The sequence below is a fragment of the Polypterus senegalus genome, chromosome 2, assembly GCF_016835505.1.
Source record: "Polypterus senegalus isolate Bchr_013 chromosome 2, ASM1683550v1, whole genome shotgun sequence".
NCBI classification, from domain to species: domain Eukaryota; kingdom Metazoa; phylum Chordata; class Cladistia; order Polypteriformes; family Polypteridae; genus Polypterus; species Polypterus senegalus.
Genome location: NC_053155.1, coordinates 303,942,599 through 303,964,023, shown reverse-complemented (window position 1 = coordinate 303,964,023; position 21,425 = coordinate 303,942,599). Strand labels below are relative to the sequence as shown.

Here is a 21,425-nt window from a genome sequence, read left to right as displayed (position 1 = left end):
ATACTTTGTATTTATTCATTTACTGAAGATCATTTTAATCATGTTAAGTGTGTTAATATGTTATGACGTCACGTGTGTGACGAGATAAAGGTTGGCATGGGGGATTTCTAGGTTATCCGAGGTTGTGGATCTATATATAGTGCATTAGTGCGTGTATCTCTTCTTTTAATTCTCCATGTAAAGAATCTTGAATATTGAACTTTGTATTTTAGTTTACTGTTTTGGGTTATATGAAAGGTAGGATTGATTTTTGGCTTTCAAACTTGTCTTGTTTTTTCGACCTTGTCTCATCTACTGATCCCTTCATTAAAATAATCTCTATTCCCATCTTGGTGTGGATAGAATAAGATTGTGATGTCATATGAGCTCCACCTCCAGTCCCACCTCTTAAAGCTATTTAAACCTTTTCAAGGCAGGCATTGACATCAACATCAATTAAAATGGGCAGCTTAATTAAAATTTCTTAGTTCAATTGGTGTCTTTTTACACCTTTATTGATCATTTTGAGAGGTGCAGATTATGAGTTTACTGTTAGTTTTTGTAACTAAGCCATAATTTTGTTTTTGATATTTGTATTGTCATTGCTGCCATATTGTGTAGGCATGGCTGGCTCACTATGCTCTAGTTACTAAGGCCACCTTTGCATCTTTAGTGGCATGTCTTCAGAAATCATGATCCTTTTCCAGTTGCTCGTTGGGGTTAATACGGTTTCCGAGTTGACGGACTCCACAAAACCAACCTTTTTGCCATATGCTTTCTTAATAACTTTTGAAAACTCGAGCCTCACGCCTGCACAAACTGGTGAGGAAGGCAGGCTGTATTGTAGACACGGAGCTGAACAGTTTGACATCCGTGGCAGAGCGATGGGTGCTGAGCAGACTCCTGTCAATCATGGAGAATCCACTGCATCCACTGAACAGGATCATCTCCAGACAGAGGAGCAGCTTCAGCGACAGCCTGCTGTCACCGTCCTGCTCCACTGACAGACTGAGGAGATCGTTCCTCCCCCACACTATGTGACTCCTCAAAGCCACTCGGGTTGGTAAACATTAATATTATACAAATTTATTGCCTATCATACCTGCATTGTTATCACTCTTTAATTTAATATTGTTTTTTTATCAGTATGCTGCTGCTGGAGTATGTGAATTTCCCCTTGGGATTAATAAAGTATCTATCTATCTATCTATCTATCTATCTATCTATCTATCTATCTATCTATCTATCTATCTATCTATCTATGATCCCTTTCCAAATTTATTCAGCCTCGATTTTTGGCATGCATTTTGGCTTTGGTAAAAGTGCAGTTGACTTCTTGGTTCTTGATCCTTTTGCGCTATAAAGTAGCCTAACGGGATAAGTAGATAAGTGGGTTTAGAAGTGGAATCGATGGATGGACTTCAAAATTATTATGTAAGGAGAGATCATACATATGTTAGTGGTATGTTTTCCATAAATTTAAGGAATAAAATAGAATGTTCACATTTTGCACAAACGTAAAGAAAAGCAGCCTCAAAAAAGTTAAAGGTGGCATACCACATGTATCCTAACATCATTTACATCTGCTTGCAGCCAAGAAGATGTTGATCTCCCAGACACATCTGTGATGAATAGCTAGTATTAAAATATTTTGCCTATTTCCCTTTTGAATTAACTTTATTTCTGATCTTACCAGAACAGTCTTTTCTCATGATTACTATTTCAAATCTTTTTACGAGTCTGCTAGCATAACAAAAGTAACATAGAAGATATTACTTAATTTTAGTAAATAGCACCAAAGATTTGACAATCCATTGAATTGTGCACACTTAATGCACAGAATCAAATACTGGCAGCTGCTCTCAGCAAAAAACTCGGCAGAAGATGTTTTGTGTACTGCTGATAATGAATTCTGTGCTGTTACATGAGGATTTTCAGCTCTCAGAAGAAAGTGACAATGTGAGTGCTGTTGATAAAAACAGTGGCGGCACTGCAACACAGTGTGACAATTCATAAAATCATGGCTTTGAACGGCATCATACACTTCAAAATGTTTATGTAAGGAGAGATCATACATATCTTAGTGGTATGTTTTCCATAAATTGAGTAATAAAAAGGAATGTTCACATTTTACACAAATGTAAAAAAAAGAAGCCTCAAAAAAATTGAAGGTGGCGTACTGCATTAACAAACGTCACTCATGACAAGTCCACCAGACGACACAATGTGTCTATCAACTGTGCACTAATATTCAGAAGAAAAAAAATTCAAACACATTAAACTGGGACCTATGGCGCCACAACTCTTTCTAATGTCTTACTTTGTGCATTATTTTTCATAGCCGTGACAATTTATATATTTCTTTCAATTTGAATTGTACTGTAATTTTTGTAAAAGCACTTTGAGCCGTTTTCAGTGTATGAAAAATGCCATATATATATATATTATTACTATTCATAAATAAATGGATGCAAGAATGAAGGAACCATGCTTTTCCCATTTTTATAATAAACTAGCGAGGAGACATTTAGTGAAATTAAATATGTGCAACAATATTAGCTTTCTAAGCAGAACCAAAGAGATGGAAAGAAACAATGTGAAACCTTTGCAGAGTTGATTTAACTATAAATTTATAATATAACAGCAGAATGAATTTTTTATTTCGGGACCAGGAGATGAAACAAGAAGAAAACAGAGTATGTGCCAGGGTTAAAACCCAAGAGACAAACCGATCTTTCGCCAAGCCAGAAATGTGAGACATGAATCAGAATCGTAAAATGGTCAGAAAAGTTAGAATGAAAATACCTAGAAGTGCACATTAAGTCTTGTAATTTTATCCAAAACACGGATACCACAACGGAGCATAAACAAAATTTTTAAAGGGTCGCACCGATGACGTCATACGAGGATGCTCCTGGGGACTTGTGACTGGTTGCCTCTGCGATGGCTGACATGAAAGACACAAAAACAGTCCCACCTATTCAAAACGATAAGATGCTAAAAAATTTCAGCTTAGTCAGGAAACCAAGACAGGAGAAATTGATTGCCCTTAATCAAATTCCTACAATTGGCATACAATTGAAACTAGTAGGAACAGTTGTGGCTCAGGGTTTTATTTAAACCTTTTCAAGACAGGCATCTACACTGACGTCAATTAAAATGGGCAACTTAATTAAAATTATTATGTGTTTCTCCAGTTCAGCTGGTGTCTTTTTACACCTTTATTGATGAATTTGAGGGCTGCAGATTATGAATTTACTGTTAGTTTTTGTAACTAAGCCATAATTTTGTTTTTGTTATTTTTATTGTTACTGTGACCTATTTTTAAAGGGTCACGCCAATGACGTCATGTATGCATGCTCCTGGGGACTTTTGACTGGTTGCCTCTGCGATGGCTGACATGAAAGACACAAAAACAGTGCCACCTATTCATATTCAAAATGGTGCCATGATAAGATGCTAAAAAATTGCATCTTAGTCAGGAAACCAAGACAGGAGAAAATTATTTACCTTAATCAAATTCCTCAACGTCAGAGACCCAGGAATAGCAACCAAGAAGTCCCAAAACTTCTTCGGGAAAGTCGAAAAAAAAAATAATAATAAAGAACTACAGTCACAACATTTGCTAGAAGATTTGCTAAATGTATACAATTGGAACTAGTAAGAGAAGTTGTGGCTCAGGATCAGGTAAGTGTCAGGGCCGCTTTGGGTCAATTGGGTGTGTTTCTGTAGTTCGGAGTGCACAGGAACATTGAGGAGCAACATAAAGTCTGGGACTGAAGATAATATGATGGTGAAGTCTGCACTTAATCTAAAATAAAATGATGGTTACTCACCAAGCTGTGTGCTTGAATTAGAATTCTCAGACTCCAGGCAGTACTCATCTGATACTTGGATTCACTTATCTAATATCGAACTTATATATGATAATGGGCGCAAAATGTCTTATCAGAGAAAAAAAACAACTATTCTAATAAACAAACTCTGATTTGAACCCAGTTATCAAGACAAATAACGACACTAAGATTTATTGGCTGCTGCACTTACGTCCGCCCTTGTCTTCGGGCATACTGATGAGACAAGTAGGTCTGTGAAAATTTCAAACAAGCTTTATTATATTCTGTCTTCTCGTTTTCAATGGAAGGTGCCGGTTTAATAAAAGCCATGGCACCTGGGGCACTTTCATTAAGGGCTTTTCCCAGACAATATCACAATGTTAGCATTATTCAAGCAATGCTCTCTAGAGGTTTCAAGCAATGCCTTTTCAGCACAAGCTTCATATTGTGAATGATGGCATGTGAGGAGAAGATTGATATTTTGATTACGGATGCTTAACACGTTCTGCTCTTTCAAAATGCTACTAGGGTTTCCACCTGAAAATTCTTTGCCAAGAGTTTGCTTCTGTTGAATTCACCTTTTCTGGATGATATGAAAGCAACAGGTAATAAAGGTCTGCACATATAACATATTATCAATTAGCATGGCTATCATGGTTAAAAAAAGTGTAGCAGTATTTATATTTAGTAAAATAATAGCTGAGACATGCATAAAACTAATGTGTGGCAACCAGCTAGGGTCTATCTTAGCAAGACTAGAACCACCAAAGGATGGGATAACATTCCACCACACTCATTCACAGAAGAATAAGTTAGGGTCACCATTTACTCTAAATGCAAAGGAGAAAATACTCCACAAGGGTCAGATTAGGTTGGGGAGCATGCACTGGTACAGCTTGTTGCTATGCCCATAACATAAAGAAACACCCATTTGGCAAATCCCCAGACAGACACGCGGCTCAGAATTGACCATCTATCTGCTGCAACCAGGTGTTACATCCCCTTGTTCTGGACCATTCGCTCAGGTCTTCAGCAATGAGGATCCTGTGAGCCGGATCACCCTTTGGGGAATCGCGTCACATGGCCATAGTGCCGTAATTGACGCTCCCTCACAATGCAGATAATATGCCTCATTCTGGACTCCATCAGGAACTGCTCATTCAATACAAAGTCAAAACAGTGGTACCCAAGGGTTCTCCAAAGAGACACAGTACAGAAGGAGTCCAGTCTTCAACTCAGGTCACTGGATAGCATCCATGTCTCGCAACCATATAACAAAACAGGAAGCAGCAGGACTCTAAAGACTTGGACCTTCATCCTTTTGCTAAGATACAGTATCAGGAGTTTCACACATCCCCTTCCAGCGACCTCACGACCCCCCATGCTCTCCCAATCCATCTACTGACTTCATAGGAAGAGTCACCAGGGACAAGAATGTTGCTGCCGAGGTAAACAAACTCTCTTGATAAGATCAACATTCTCCCCACAGACAGACACACTGCTGTTGGCCATGCCCAAGAGGTCATTAAAGGCCTGGATCTTGGTTTTTCATCCAGGACACTCACAAGCCCAGTCACTCAGACTCCTTGCCCAGTCTCTCGAGTGTCCCAATCAGAGCTTCCATTGACTCTGGGAAGATCACAGCATTATCGGCAAACTCAACATCAATGAATCTCTCTTCACCAACAGATGCCCTACAGCCGCTGAACCCAACAAATCTGCCCAGCACCCAGTCCAGGCAAGCATTGAATATAGTAGGAGCAGGAATGCACCCCTGACTAACCACAGAATCAACTGAGAAAAACTCCAAAAAGAAAGTGAATTAAACACTGGAACCTGTGAGGCTCTGGCCATTGTACTGCCATTCCAGCGTATAATAAATTCCCATTCAGGACTACCACTTTATATTCATTTGCCCTAAATGTCTTCATTATGGTGTCAGTGTTCTAAAAGGTTTTAACATCTAACTGAAATTCAAAAAAGTCCAGCCCAATATTTAGTGTATAAATGAAAGGATTAACCAGATGGTAGAGTAACTACATAGGTCAAGTTGAGTCCCAGTGTGCTTACCTTCATTATAAACATCCCTGCGCAGATGTCCTGGGGGCTGCTTCTGCTTTTTTGTTGGTCTTGTCTTCTGCATGATGGCGGCGCTCATGTTGCTGTCTGTGGAAACAGGGCTGGTGGGTCTGTGACTATGAGGGTTTAGATAGTGCCGACGTCCTGCATGCCAAAAAAAAAAAAGAAGGAATGAAAAAAATGCCTACAGAAATTACAAAGATAGCCAAAAATAACTGTGGCATAGAAGCAATAAATTACAGAAGGGTTTACATTAAGAGATTAGGCACAAAGCTTGCACTGTGCTGACCATCACAATGCATGTATAATTATCAAGATGACAACTTATGATTTATCCTGCTGGAGCTGAGTCTGCAAAGATTTTGTCTAAAACCCATCTTTAATTGAAAAAATGGAAAAAGTATAAGATAATATTTGTCTTTGGCTTTTATTTTATTACGTTTCCTTTTATAATCCAAGGCTCTGGTAACATCTAGCTGCAATATGACACCTTATGCATGACTGGGGCAAATGCCTTTTCATTCACATAAAGAGAAAGCAAAATTTTAATTAAACCATTGTATGAACATCTAAACTACACTAATACTGTATGTTAAAAAAATAAACATATTTTACTCATATAATAAAATGCTACTGTGTCTGTGTGTATGTGTGTGTCTTGAGCTTCTGAGCAATCTGATTGGTCAGTTTGGCTTTGATCTGATTGGTCAGTTTTGCTTTAGCAGATCGAGGCAGGAAGCACCGGGCAGGAGACACAGGAAGATGCCCAGGAAAGCCATAGGAGGAACGTTGAGAGTCTCCTTTAAAGACAAGAGATATTCACAAGAATATAAATGACGCTTTCACAGTGGGTATTGGGGGCCCATCTAACGTTGGTGGTAGCATAAATACGGACAAGAGGTGAGCAACGTGTCTCAAAATGACAGAGTCTATGAAGCAGGCTTTATGGGAATGCGATTTAATGAGGATGGAGGTTGAGACACATGAGGATTCTGAAGAAAGGAACACTAAGGATACACATAAAAGATGTCAAATATCAAATATATTTAAACGTATATAATTATCTGTCTTTGACAAGTACCATTTTAAAATAAATGTAACATGAAAAAACTTTCTGTTTTAGGTATGAGTTCAACATTTCTTGCATAGATCATTTACATAGATCGTCGTAGACATGAAATGTATGTGTTCCAAATAACAATATATTATTTACCCTCTGCAACTCTAGGCACCTCACACACAAGATTTGAGCTGGGAGAACCTTTTGCCCAAGTTGAACTATGGTGGTGGGGGGATTGGGACAGCAGACTGCTTGCTGCTTGTGCTGATTGATACATTTACAAAACAAAAGACGCTAATGGAGAGGTGCAAAGGAATTTAAGGTGGCCCAAGATTGTGAGTTTTTTCATAGGCTTCAGAGATTCTAGTGTTAAGAGGTACGCAATCATAGGTTGAATCTTATTAGGCAAAGCTACTGAGAACAAATAAATAGCCACTCTGCAGTGACCAGCACTGGTTTAGTAATTTAGTTTAGATTATCTTGTTTAAATGTTAACTAAATCACTTACAAGATTATTAATGTAAAATAAAAGACAATTTTATAGATAAAATGTTTTATCTTAAAAGCTGTCCAAAGTGCAAACAACTTGTATAGATGCACTCCTTATTTAGTCTCCTAAAAAGGAAAATTTGCATTAGACCGGCTGAAGAAAAAGAAAAAGAGTATCAGCCACTTACAATATGTGCTATCCACATTATGTCAATATAATAATATATTGCTGATCCATGTTTTGGGAGCGTCTTCAAAAAACAAAGCAATCAAGAGCAGAATGTGTTGTTTAAGGCATGCTGTTGAGAACATCACACCTACCTCCAGCATTATCAGGCATAGAATATTTGGCTACTTTAAGACCAGCATACTCTGCTGCAGCAGCGACGGCTTGTGCAAAGTCTGCATCAGTGAAGAACGATCCATCAGATGAGCTGACAGCACTGGATCTTCCACTGGAAGCATTGTCTTCCTCAGATGCCGAGCCCCAGCCATTGATCATAGAGCCTGTGACAGAGCTCTCCAAATCGCCAACGCTGGAAGCAGGGGTTTGTTCCAGGCCTCGCAGGAGAAGTCGTCTTGTGTGCATCTTGGCAACTTCCACATCTGCCTCATCCCCATCTTCGTCAGGAGCGTCTGTGTCCATATCAGATACAAGCGGTCCAGATATGTAGCCATATGTATGAGGAGGAGAAATGGGTCTAGGCGGTGGAGGAGGGCTGACAGGATGGCGCCTGCAAGAAATTGTGGAAGAAACATAGAAGAAAAATGACAAAAAAAATCTCCAGATGGCATTTCTTTATTCAGAATTCTAAAACTCAGACACATTTGGTTTTGAACTTCCTGCAAGTTTTCTACTGAACATTTTTTTGCTGATTCAAGAGAGAATTTCCATTCATCTGTTCTTCCTGTATACCATGAAAGTATAAATCAGCCAGACCCTGCCGTGGATAATAAAAACATCAGGTAGATTTATGGCTGCTGGGATTTAAAAGAAGGGTGTGCCTCCTTAATCAGCAGAAGCAGTTGAGTGGAACTTGTGTTTTACTTGTCAATAAACTGCGATTAATAATTCACAGGTACTGTTTGTCTGTGTTATACGGTGTACATTATGCATGTGTAATATTCACATCCCTTCATTTCTGTCACATTTTGCTATGTTTTGCTAAAATCATTTAAACTCATTTTTCTTACATCATGCAACACTCAATGCCCAAGAATGGCAAAGTGAAAAAAAAAAGAGTTTTAGAAATTTTTGCCCATTAATTAAAAAAAAAAAACTGAAATACCCCATTACTATGACACTTGACTAAGGTGAAATTCCATTCTGTTGATCACTGAGAGTTTTCTACATCTTTTTTGGAGAACACCCATGGATTGGACATGATTAGTAAAGGTGCACACCTGTCTACAGAAGGTCCCAGAGGTGAATATTTATTTCAGAGCAAAAACCAAGCTGTGAAGTCAAAGAAATTGCCTGCAGAGCTTAGAGACAGGATTGTATCAAGGCACAGATTTGGGGAAGGTAACAAAAAATTCTTGCTGCCCTGAAGGTTTCTATGGGCACAGCGGCCTCCATAATTCTTAAATAGAAGACATTTGGAACCACCAGGCCAAATGAGCAACTGTTGGAGTATAATATTTGACATAGATAGATAGATAGATAGATAGATAGATAGATAGATAGATAGATAGATAGATAGATAGATAGATATGAAAGGCTGGACTTACCTGCGATCATGCTGATGTGGGATGTGTGGCATGTCTTCATGGCACTCCTGCAGCATGGGTTGCAGTTCCTCCTGTGGGGATGGCGTGAGAGTGGCTGTTGACTGGTGGCTGTATGATACAGCTGCTGGAGATGAAGCCGCTCCACGGATAGGTGGTGTAGGTACTCTTTCAATCTCCTCTGCCTCCTCGTCCTCCTCTTCTTCTTCCTCCAGTTCATCTTGCTGTAGGTACATTCGGGCAGGAGGGACTGGGCATTGCATTTCTGGATCATAACTGTAGAAATAAACCCAGAACATGAACTGTAAATTAAGGACTTATGACTTCACTTCCAGTTGTACCCCATGCCAACTGAGGACCTCACTTCTGGTCCCCTGATGACCTCACGTCCGCCGACCTGCCTTAAAAATAAGACAACTTCCCACTTTGAATTCAGTTCTGTTTTGGACTCAACCTGTACAATTCTGTGCTACCAAAAACCTCCATTTTGGCATCCTTATTCAAGTGGCCACTCCAAACCTCTTTTCGTGTCAAGGTCTTTCATTTCACACTTTAGCATAAAGTTCTCTTAACCCTTAAACGGCAACAACCGGCTATTAGTTGGTTCCCAATGCAATTTGCAAGCACACCGGAGCCAAGTATCTTGTGCAACGTACATTCATTGAACATCGCAACCAGCTATAGTTGGTTCCCAGTGCAATTTGCCAACATGCCAGAGCTGATCAGTCCGTACCGTACATTCGTTGAGCAGCCAGCTCATGACCACTGCTGCCTCCTAGTGAATAAGCATCACTGTCCCTGGGATTCAGCCGCTACACTTGACAAGCCTGCAAGCATCAGTGGTGACCTCTGCATGCAGCCAGTTCAAGCACAGTTGGCTTGGTGATTTACTGAACTTCACCATTGGCATCAGTTGCACCTTGTATATACTCATAATAGATTTTTGCATTAGTTTTTTTGTTATAGTTTTTATAGTTCATTAGCAGTGGGTAAAATGATCAGTGTTGCAGTAATTGTGTAGCTCTTTGCATGAAAAAAAATGTATTCCATTAAAATTCCACTTGTATTTGGTGAATTGTAACGTTTCCTTAAAAAGTGCAGCAAAAAAGTATTTTGTGTCTGGGGGTGCATTAACCCCCCAAAAATGTGTCGGATTAAGGGTTAAAGAAATGTTATCTTATTTTGAACTTTTGCTCCAGCAAGGTATAAAAAGGGAACGCCATCACAACTCCACCTGGATCTGTGAAAATCAAATGCCAAGTGGATATTTACACTCTGCACCTGAAAATGAAAGTTAACACTGATATTTGTATGATACAGAGTGCAAATAGTTCCCCTCAGTAAAAACTGAGATAGCGTGATATTAAAAAAGAGAACTGCACTGTTATGATGCGCAAGTGGGTGAAAAAACAAGCTGTTATTTCAGTAAATCAAGGGATTTGGTGGATAACAGATAGAAGCTATAAAGACAGAATTACAGCTAAGTCATAAATCAAATATGAAGTAAGAAATGGAATTCTTTATACTTAAATGCCTCCAGGTGTCCGCTTCATTGAGAATGCATGCTGCTGGATTCCTTTGTGTTTTTTCTATGGTTTCACACATTTTGGGCTAAATAAAGTTGTAACAGCAGACACTTCTGTTTTATTCTTGACAATCTGCTACATTGTGATCTAACGACTGCACACTAGCAATGTCTGTACTGGATGTTAGGCCGTTTCTTATAGGAATATTTCACAGACTGTATTCTTAATTTTAGCTAGAGAAGAAAAAATATGTAACCTAATGAAAGGAAGCTATTACCCATATGGAGGACAAAAATGGTTTTGCGTCCTTTTTTTTTAAAGATGTGTGTTCACACAGGTTGCAATTCTATTCATCCTGATAAGAAATTATATTGATTGTTTTAATTGCACTGCTACAAATTTCAAAGCATTTAAAAAAAATGCAATACCTCTCGTCCATGGACAAGTTGAACTCTTCATTGCTTCGACACGGTGGAGGATTACTTGGTGGTGGAGGCAACAGTTCCACCCAATTCATCGAACTTTGCTTTGGCATTTTTGGAGTTCGGGTGCCTTTTTTGTGACCCTGACTTCCTGTTATTTGTTATTAAAAAAAATTGAAACAAAATATATTAGTCAGGAAACACAGTTGAAATTTTTATAAACATAATACTACATACCAAGATGTTAGATCCCGCAGCTAAAATACTAATCTAGTTAGTAAAAGACTTCATTACAGCTTTAACTCGGGATTGTTCTGCTGCCCAGTTGACTGTTACTTAAAAACTGTAGCTCTTTACTTCAGAGTCTTTGCCCAGGGTTGTAGTGACCACCTCACCTACAAAAACTCATTTCACAAAGGAGAGTCATATTCCTCACAAGGGACTTTCAGCTGTAACAAGACCCTGTGTGTGACTTGCAGATATGTCACCAACAATATGATTATATCTGGTCCCCCCCTGACAGTCTAAAACTTTTATTTACTGCATTTCTTGTAGGAAGTGTCGAGCCATCTATAAACCATATAGTAGATGAAACAGGGAGATGTCTAGGGAACTGATTCAAGGAGCACATTCATGCTGTGACAATTAAAGACCTAACAAAGCCTACTGTAGAATACTTCACATCCCTTGGTCATACCCACACTGATCTGTCTGTTTCTGTTCTTTCACAGGGCTTTAAAGACACTTTTCAAAGAAAAACAGAAGAAGCTCAGCTTATTCTTAGCCTGGGATCACATAATTCTTTAGGTCATAATGACCTGACTAACAATTTCATCTCCCCTTTCATTTTCTCTAATGCCAGCTTTCTCTCACCTACTCTCACCTTTTCTCCTTTCCTCTACCCTGCCTTTGTTCCCTCCTATATACATTACCTGCTTTTGGCGTTTCATTTGTATAACCGATGAAGGATATATAACCTGAAAAAATGTTGTGTGTTTAACCTACTTTACTTTTCGGCACAGAAAACAAAATGAACAAACAAAATAATAAATCTTCTGAGAAACCCCCAACAGTGCTGCACGCTGAAACATGGTTGACGCATCTGTTGAGGGTTGATTGTCCGTCTCTGAAAACAACTGCATCACTGAGGCAACTTTAAGTTCACAGATTCCCAGTGTAACACGCCTGTTGCCCGATGGTTGACGCGGGGAACATTCTAACCCGGCTACCGACCTGGCCACATCACTGCTTGTTTGCTAAACCTGTGTATATTGAGGTGGTAGAGCTTTAGTTTGAATAGATCCCTTGACTGTTCCTGGTTTGATTGAAATAAAGTTAGTTTTCTTGAAGTCTTTGGACTCGGTGTCTTCTTTCAGGAGCAAAAAAGTGACTCACTATATATACATAGTGATGCTTCTGAACTCTTTTATGACAACCTGGACCTCCCAACGGGATGACACGCCGAAACGCAACTACCACGTCTTTGGAGGACTGCTTATCTGTCGCTGAGGCAACTGCAGGTTCGCAGCAGAGCAGCGTAGTGCCGTAGAAATAACTACGAGCCAAAAGAGATCACACTATACGCACCTGTCGTCGATGGGTGGTACAGGGGGCATTATAAATGCAGGGAACTGTATAACTTGGCCACTGACCTGGCCTCGATCCTGCCCATTTCCATGTGTATAGGACAGCGGTAGTTCCTGCTGCAATAAATAACCCTGCTCTTCCTGTTTCAAGCTGAATAAAGCTGATTTTGCTAAAGTACTGAGACTCAGCCCCACGTTTTGGGGTGCAAGACAGAGACATAGCATCACTATATATATATATATATATATATATATATATATATATATATATTGCATATATCGGTGGGCTGGCACCCTGCCTGGGGTTTGTTTCCTGCCTTGCCCCCTGTGTTGGTTGGGATTGGCTCCAGCAGATCCCCATGACCCTGTAGTTAGGATATAGTGGGTTGGATTATGAAAGGATGGATATATATATATATATATATATATATATATATATATATATATATATATATATAGAGAGAGAGAGAGAGAGAGAGAGAGAGAGGGAGAGAAACTGAGAAAAATTGCCAAATTCAGAGATACATACACAATCAGCTAAGTTACGAAGCCACTTGCTAGACTGATTAACAAGACTCTATACATATGATACCTTGTGGCATAGTCAATAACTACACCCAGCTCTCATGCAATTGACCTAATCTGGGAAGTTTTGGGTTCCCCTTGTAATCGAATAATTAAATATATGTTTGTATGGCTTGCCTTATGTGTACCCTCAGTGCCTTTTCTCTGTATGCTTTCCCATAAAGCCTGCTTCTCAGACTCTGCCATTATTTTTGAGGCACCTTTTTTGACTCTCATCAGATTTTTTACTTGCTATCTTTGAAGGTGACTGTCTCAGCCTGTGCCTTTACTTCTCCTCATGTACTTCACACTTTCATTTTTTCTTTCGCTGTGCCTCCAGAGCCAAACTGACCAACCACACCAAAGCCAAACTAACCAATCAGATTGCTCAGAGGGACTGGACACACAGACCTTACAATACAATTTATATTTTTATAGTCAAAATCACATAAGAAGTGGCGCAATGGGCTTTAACAGGCTCTGCATCTTGACAGCCCCTTAAAACCTTGAGTCTCTAAGAAGAAGAGGAAAAATTGCCCCAAAAAAAAACAATTGTAGGGAAAAATGGAAGAATTCTTGGGAAAGGCAGTTCAAAGACAGACTCCTTAAAAGGTAGGTTGGGGCGTGCAGTGGGTGTCAAACAATGGGGGTAAATATACAATACAATACACAGAACAGAACACAAGTAATCCTACTACTATACAATACTGCAATAGAAATATTACAAGTACAGTGCAGAATTCAACAGTAGATGATATCACATAATATGATTTGGATATTTTTAGAGTCCTGGAGACCTCAGCCATCAAGCTGCCTCCCCCTATTGGCCATTCCAAAACTAAGACAGTGCTGGGTGGGCCAATCCGATGAAAGGACCCCTCTACCCTGCGATCCTCCATCAGAGATGACTTTACCTTAGCATTTCATCATAAAGTATATACTGTATATATAGGATATATAATATATATATATATATATATATATATATATGCATATATATATATATATATATATATATGCACACAAAATATATACACATTCATGTAATGTTCCAGTACTCTAATTGATTTAACAGACACACTCACACACACACACACACACACACACACAGTAGGAAACAAAATGAAAGACCAAAAATATCTCCACAAGCAATTAATATACTAATATTAATATCTTGAACAAATTGACTTTGGAGATGAGGGAAAATGCTTGCTGCTACTTAATTGCTTAGGCTTCTGCTACAATATCAAAACAGAGGAGGCCAATTAAAGTTGTATTGTACTGTACACTCATGACTGCACGCAATTTGTTCTTGTCCACCAACAAAACACATTAGCTTTGATAAAGTTATTATGCAGATTAAGGTGATGATAATTAATAGCTTTACAATGATTACCTTGTGTAAAGCAGAAAAATAAAACAAGTCATAAATAAAATGTAATGAATTATTACCAAAGCAGTAGTTCTAAAGACACAAAATTTACAGTAATAATACATTTGCTTTCAATTAATGCCCACGCCAGCATCAATTTGCTGGCTTCTGCAGTCATTTAATTAATCAATAAAATGTCACAAACATAATACCATTTCAATACACGCAGCCAAAACACTTTAAAGCAGGACTTTTAGAAGACTGGTATATTAAGACTGAAGAGGAAATTATAATAAGACTCCAGACACTGCATACCCCGAGGCAAACAGACCCCAAGTAAAATCTCTTAAAGACCAAACCAATAATTATGGAATATAAGCTTGGGGCACCGATTAAGGGTGCAGCCTTGCATGAATTAAACATGCTACCTCACTCTTTACACAGAATCACATGCAACATCGTTTTATACAGTGTTTTATTAAATTCACAAGTGCTAACAGGAACCACTGAAATGATCCTTAGCAAAAATGTTTACAGTACATGTATTTGTCATTAATAACATGTATATTTTTGAATGTCGTTCATAAGGTTGATTTTAATTATTGATGAACACTCCTGAATTAGTTTCATGGTGTATTTTTTTTAGAGAAAAACTGATTTCTAAAATCCTAAAAATCTTTGTATCTTTGTAAAGATTTGTATACCATTTACAACTCAAAATCAACTTTTACTTACCAGAGGTATTGCTTCCTCTGTCTGAACTGTTGTACGAACCGCCCGTATTCTGATCATGAGACTGGTTATAAGGAATGGTGGCTGGCATGCCTGAGTCTGTCACCCGGTAGTCTGCAATATAATTTGGATTTAATTGCCACATGAATGTATTTCAGTGCAAAATACAATAATTCAAAGATTCAGATGGAAAAGATGTGGCGTTATCAGTGCACAGATCAACAAATCTTCTAAAGTTTGCCATTTAACAGCATAGACATACTTATTTTAAAGGAATAATCAATTCCAAAATGGTATTTTTTTATCTTGTTATTTCATGTAGCTCATGTTGTCTTTAATTATGGCTGAAATATTAATCTTATGATTTTATAGAGGAAAAAGGTAGCAAAATTACTGATACAATAGGTGTCAATAGGAATCAATACCGAATAAACACAAAAAAAAAAAAGTCTATGAGAAAACTCTGAATTTACTTGTATCGTATAATCCATTTCTTTGTTTTTGTTTTATAATGACTTAGTGCTCCTGTTCTAGGACATGAAAAGAGTCAAACATTGCACCCACAATTCTTACCTGTGAATGAGCCGCAGAAATGCACATTCTCGCATGTTGCTTGTAGCAGGTAGAGCGTTGGTAAAGGCAAATAACTGTTTTTCAGAGCACGGAATTTGGACCTTAATATAATCCATAGAGAAGGGCGAGGTCTACCATTTATTTCTGTGCAAACTCTGATCATGAAACATCAGTGTTTCTGATGTTAGGTTGACATTTTTGCCAGAGGGGGACTGAACTGGATGCAACACCAACTGCCTACAATCAGCCCATCTTTCCTGCTGGCAGTCCTGGCAGTAGCACAGCAATTTCAACTGTGTGGCGCAAGTGTTTTGTTTTCGTTTGAACTGCAGTGCAGGTGTTATCGGGGGACAAAGCTCATCGACATGTGTTTCATTGCTTAATAGCGTGCTGGCACCAGTTGCTTCACGGGGATCCCCAATCCCCCAAATCCCTTGATCATTGATCGTGTGTCATTTCATCAATTTGCTTGATGTTTTGCCGGATACTCCAACCCCCGGATCATCAATTGAATGTCTAAGCCTCACGGGGGGATACATTTACAAGATTATTGTGATTAGTAAAGGTAAATTGCTTAATTTATATTACATTTTATATGCTGAATTAAATGCTTATTTTTTTGCATTCAATTTATTAACCCGCAGTACTGTATGTGGTTCAAAAATTAGAATTTCCATCTTCAAATGTGATATTACTTTTATAAGATGTGAACATAAGTCAAACATTTTGCAAGGGTGCGGGGCATAGAAAAGGGAAACACTGCTCTAGTGTTTCCTTACTTTTGTTTATTTTGTGCAATAAAGGCGCCATATACTGTATTTTAATATTTTGCTCTTTTAGTTCGCATATTGGGATCAACAGTACAGAGTAATGGGGATTGTGGAAGAGTTGTGAAAAAGACAGTGTCAGGAGTGATTTGTGACAGACGGGTATTATCAAGAGTGAAAGGGAAGGTCTACAGGACGGTAGTGAGACCAGCTATGTTATATGGCTTGGAGACGGTGGCACTGACCAGAAAGCAGGAGACTGAGCTTTAGGTGGAAGAGTTAAAGATGTTAAGATTTGCATTAGGTGTGACGAGGATGAATAGGATTAGAAATGAGGAGATTAGAGGTTCAGGTCAAGTTGGACGGTTGGGAGACAAAGTCAGAGAGACGAGATTGCGTTGGTTTGGACATGTGCAGGGGAGAGATGCTGGGTATATTGGGAGAAGGGTGCTAAGGATTGAGCTGCCAGGTAAGAGAAAAAGAGGAAGGCCTAAGAGAAGGTTTATGGATGTGGTGAGATAGGACATGCAGGTGATGGGTGTGACAGAACAAGATACAGAGGACAGAAAGATATGGAAGAAGATGATCCACTGTGGTGACCCCTAACAGGAGCAGCCGAAACAAGAAGAAGAAGCAGCTCTTTTAGTATTTTTCTGGGTGCAAATGTTGCCTCTTATCATAGCATTTATAGTGTCATGTAAAGAGATGTAGATTAATTATTATTTTGATTTAAATATACAATGAATATTTTAAAGTTCTAAGGTGTTTTTTTTAAATCAACATTCCTGCATTTAATTAAATAACAAACTTCTTTTTCACATACCATCTCAGAAAAAGTATGATTCAAGAAAATTCATAGTTAAGGTAATCAAAAACGTTCGTCATTAATTAACGTAACAGAGAATTTTAGGTGTTAATTTGCATTGTACTCAGTACATCCTTTATCTTAAAATGTTCCACTAGCAATTAAAGAGCCAAAATTCACCTTTATTTAGCTTGTTTTGCTCCATGATGTTGTACTGCAATGGTGGAACGTCCTGCTTCTGTTGAATGGATGGCTTCCAGTGCTTGTCATTCACTTCCACGTTACCGCTGTTGATGTTATTTCCGATGTTTGACTGGATTAGCTGCGTCGTCGCATAGGGGGTGGGTTGTCCGGCTGAATTTACAAATCGCCCATCTTTCAGGTTAGGACTGTTAAACGTCTTCATTTCATTGATTTTGTTGCTAAGGTCGACATCCCCATACACGCCAGTGTCAGGTACCATTAGGTTGGTCTGTTTGTTGTCTAGCTGGTTATTGTAATTTGCAATGCAATCAGCTGAAAACAAGGAGAAATAAATAAATAATAATAATAATAATAACAATAATAATAATAATAATAATAACAATAATAATAAAAATGAATACCACAAAGTCCAAACATCCAACGTAATGGGATACCTTCATTATTAAAGATCAGAATTCAGGAATGCTGGAGAAGCTGTTGTGAATTTTGACAGGAGTTTCAGATGAGATTGGAAGATTGGAGGCTAGTCCATTTTGGAGCACAATCACACACACACACACACACAAATGATTTAACAGAGTCACAGTGACAAAAAAGGATGAGGGATGTCATTGTCAGCTGTCCTATATAAATATAATACCAGGTCAAGTCATCTGCAAAAATTCTCAGATGATTCTGCACTTATGGGGTATATTGGTAAAGAGGGATGAGACAGAGGAGATCAGTCAGGGGGAGAACTTTGTTTCTTGCTGCAAAGAGAATTGTTGGTAACTAAACATTAGCCAAACAATGGAACTGCTTATTGACTTTTGCCACACCAACGAGCCTCTCTGTCCGGTGAATATTCAGAGAACGGATGTAGTGGTGGTCCACTCTTATAAGTACTTGGGGGTTCACATCAATGACAGGTTGGACTGGTCAGAGGAATTATAAAAGAAAGGGCACAGCAGGCTCTTCTTCCTTTAATGTGGGAAGTGATATCCTTCATATCTTCTACAGCTCTGTGATAGCCAGAGTAATTTTCTACACTGTGGTTCGCTCGGAAGATAACCTCAATTTCAAGAGAGACCAACCAAATAAACAAGCTAATTAAAAAGGGCAGGCTTAGGTATGAGATGAAGTCTCTGGACTCCCTGGAGGTAGCAGTGGAGGACAGAACTAAAATAAAACTGAGTGCCATTATGAACAATACTGCACATCCCCCTCTGTGACACAACAACACTGAGAACTTTCAGCCAATGAATTATTCAGCAGAAGTGTCAAGAAACAATGGGTGTCCTTTATACCTACAGCAATATGAACGTTAAATGCTTCATTGCTACTAAAACTACCAAGTCAGAAATTATTTTGGAGACAAATTAAGTTAATTCTATCTATCTATCTATCTATCTATCTATCTATCAATCATCTTTTATATTACAAAATCTTAACAAGTGCTTCTCCTTAATACTTCTAAAATATCAGTATATCGGTTATCCATCTCTGTGCTGTGTGGCATATTGACATGATGGTAAAATGACCTGTTAATATAAAGCATTCTCAGATCTTATACTAAACATGCAATGTAAAGAGACATGTGTCTCAGTTAAGCCACCTCAGATCAATCCAAATTGACATTCTGTAAGTAGGTGACATTGCAGAGATGGAAAATCACTTTTGATGCTTTGCAAGTGTTACGAAGACTCAAAGAAGTGCGTGTTAAGATCTTGTTACACAATAGTAAATGAGTAATACTGTAGATGCATTTTTGCAGTATATCTAAACTAAAGTACTACCAATTTGCTTTATATTTAATAATTCTTGTGTATTTTTGTTTGTTATATTTAAGTATTTGTTTAATTTTTTTGCTTATTTATTTGTCTTCTGTAAAAAGGCAAAGTCCCACCCTCAGGACAATCAACCAACCTATCTAGCTATTATTAAGTGATGACTATATACATTATAATTAGCCTCAATTGTAATGTGTTGTCATTAGTGCTTTGTAAGTCATATTAACAACTAACAAAACATTTATTAAAAATTTGTTACATACCGGTAAGTACTACTGATAGTAGGGTAGGCCCTGCTTCAAAGAGTTTTCATTGGTGCTTTGTAAGTCTTATTAGCACCATAAAAGCATTACTTAAGGTTTTGTTACGTTGCAGTTGGTCCATTGTAACCCTTTGTTAAGGTCCTGTCACACAGCGAGAACTGACCAACAGCTGCACCCTGGGTAATTCATATTCTAATCACTGGTCAACAAGCATTTTGCTACTGGGAGTCTTTCACCTTTACTTTAACAAGTTTCACTTGCTGACTACAAATCTGAAAACCGTTTCTGTCCAGCACATCTCATTTTTAGTTATGATGTTCCAGGTCTCGGACAACTAGGGTGACTGGATGTGTAAAGGCGAATAACCATTTTAATAAATACCAGTAATTCCACTAGGGATGCCATTGAGATAAAAGAATTTGCCACACGTTACTAACAGCTGTGAGTTGCTTACCTTATCAATATTAATTTTATTTAAAAATTATTAATTTTTAATTCACAGAAAAATATTTGTTACTGGTAACCAGGTCTTATATGACACTAAAGCATAATGACACAACCCAGACATGACGGTGCAGTAGGTTGAGGTTTTACTGTTAAACATAACATTGCATTTCAGGACATTTCATTCGTTAGATTCACCTTTACTTTGAAAATTTTGTCAAGGCAATGGACGGAACCGGCGATGCTTTTCAGAATTTAAGAAATAAGTTTGGTCACGAGAAACGCGAAGCCAAAATGAAGGAAGGTGTTTTTGTAGTTCCTGAAATCCGTGAACTGATGTTTGATGATGAGTTCAAAAGGAAACTGAAGCCCACCGAATCAGCAGCATGGGAAGCATTCGTGTGGGTTGTCCAGAATTTCCTTGGCAGTCACAGAGCAGAGAATCATGCTGAGCTTGTGGAGAACCTACTGAAAACGTATCAGCTTATGGGAGCCCGAATGTCACTGAAGACGCATTTCTTGCATTCTTATCTGGACTTTTTTCCACCAAATTTGGGTGATGTCAGCGATGAGCATGGGCAAAGATTTCACCAAGATATAAAGGTGATAGAAAACTGATATCGGGGAAAATTTACTCCGAGCATGATGGGCGACTACTGTTGGTTCTTGCAAAGAGAGTCGGATATGCAGTGCAAGTGCAAAAGTGAGTGCCTCCAACATTTTTGGGCACACTGACCTCACTTTTATATTGAGGTAAATTGACATAAATATACTTTAACGTGTCTCTGGTATCGCCTTCTGGTTTATTTTTGGAATAAACACATCAAAACAATTTTAGCGGGACAGAGCCCAAAACTCCAGATATCGTGTTGATGTATTCTATTGGTATTCAAAAGTGTCAAAGTGTCAATGATGTGTATTTCAAAAACCTGACGTGCTAGCTTAATTCTGATTGCATATATGAAATCAGTGTAAAAAACTTAATAACGAGCTGCTCTTAAGTTCCCAGAAGCAAGCAAAAAATATTTTTTGGTAGACCAGTGATTCTATTCATATTGGTGTAAGTTAGAGGGTCAGCTCAAGTTGGACGGTCGAGGGACAAAGTCAGAGAGGTGAGATTGCGTTGGTTTGGACATGTGCAGAGGAGACATGCTGGGTATATTGGGAGAAGGATGTTAAGGATAGATCTGCAAGGCAAGAGGAAAAGAGGAAAGCCTAAGAGAAGGT

General features: G+C 38.4%; 1 protein-coding gene across 7 annotated transcripts in view; it reads right to left on the bottom strand.

Annotated features, from left to right (window-relative positions):
• Window positions 1-21,425, bottom strand: part of robo1 (roundabout, axon guidance receptor, homolog 1 (Drosophila)) — a 1,363,953-nt gene that overhangs the window by 27,811 nt on the left and 1,314,717 nt on the right. For all 7 annotated transcript variants that reach the window (XM_039745862.1, XM_039745859.1, XM_039745860.1 and 4 more), the window contains 6 exons: window positions 17,699-18,034; window positions 15,377-15,487; window positions 11,126-11,270; window positions 9,175-9,447; window positions 7,765-8,177; window positions 5,886-6,038 (listed from right to left, as the gene is read on the bottom strand). In XM_039745862.1, the coding sequence (XP_039601796.1) occupies window positions 5,886-6,038; window positions 7,765-8,177; window positions 9,175-9,447; window positions 11,126-11,270; window positions 15,377-15,487; window positions 17,699-18,034 (1,431 nt within the window). The remainder of the gene's footprint in view (window positions 1-5,885; window positions 6,039-7,764; window positions 8,178-9,174; window positions 9,448-11,125; window positions 11,271-15,376; window positions 15,488-17,698; window positions 18,035-21,425) is intronic.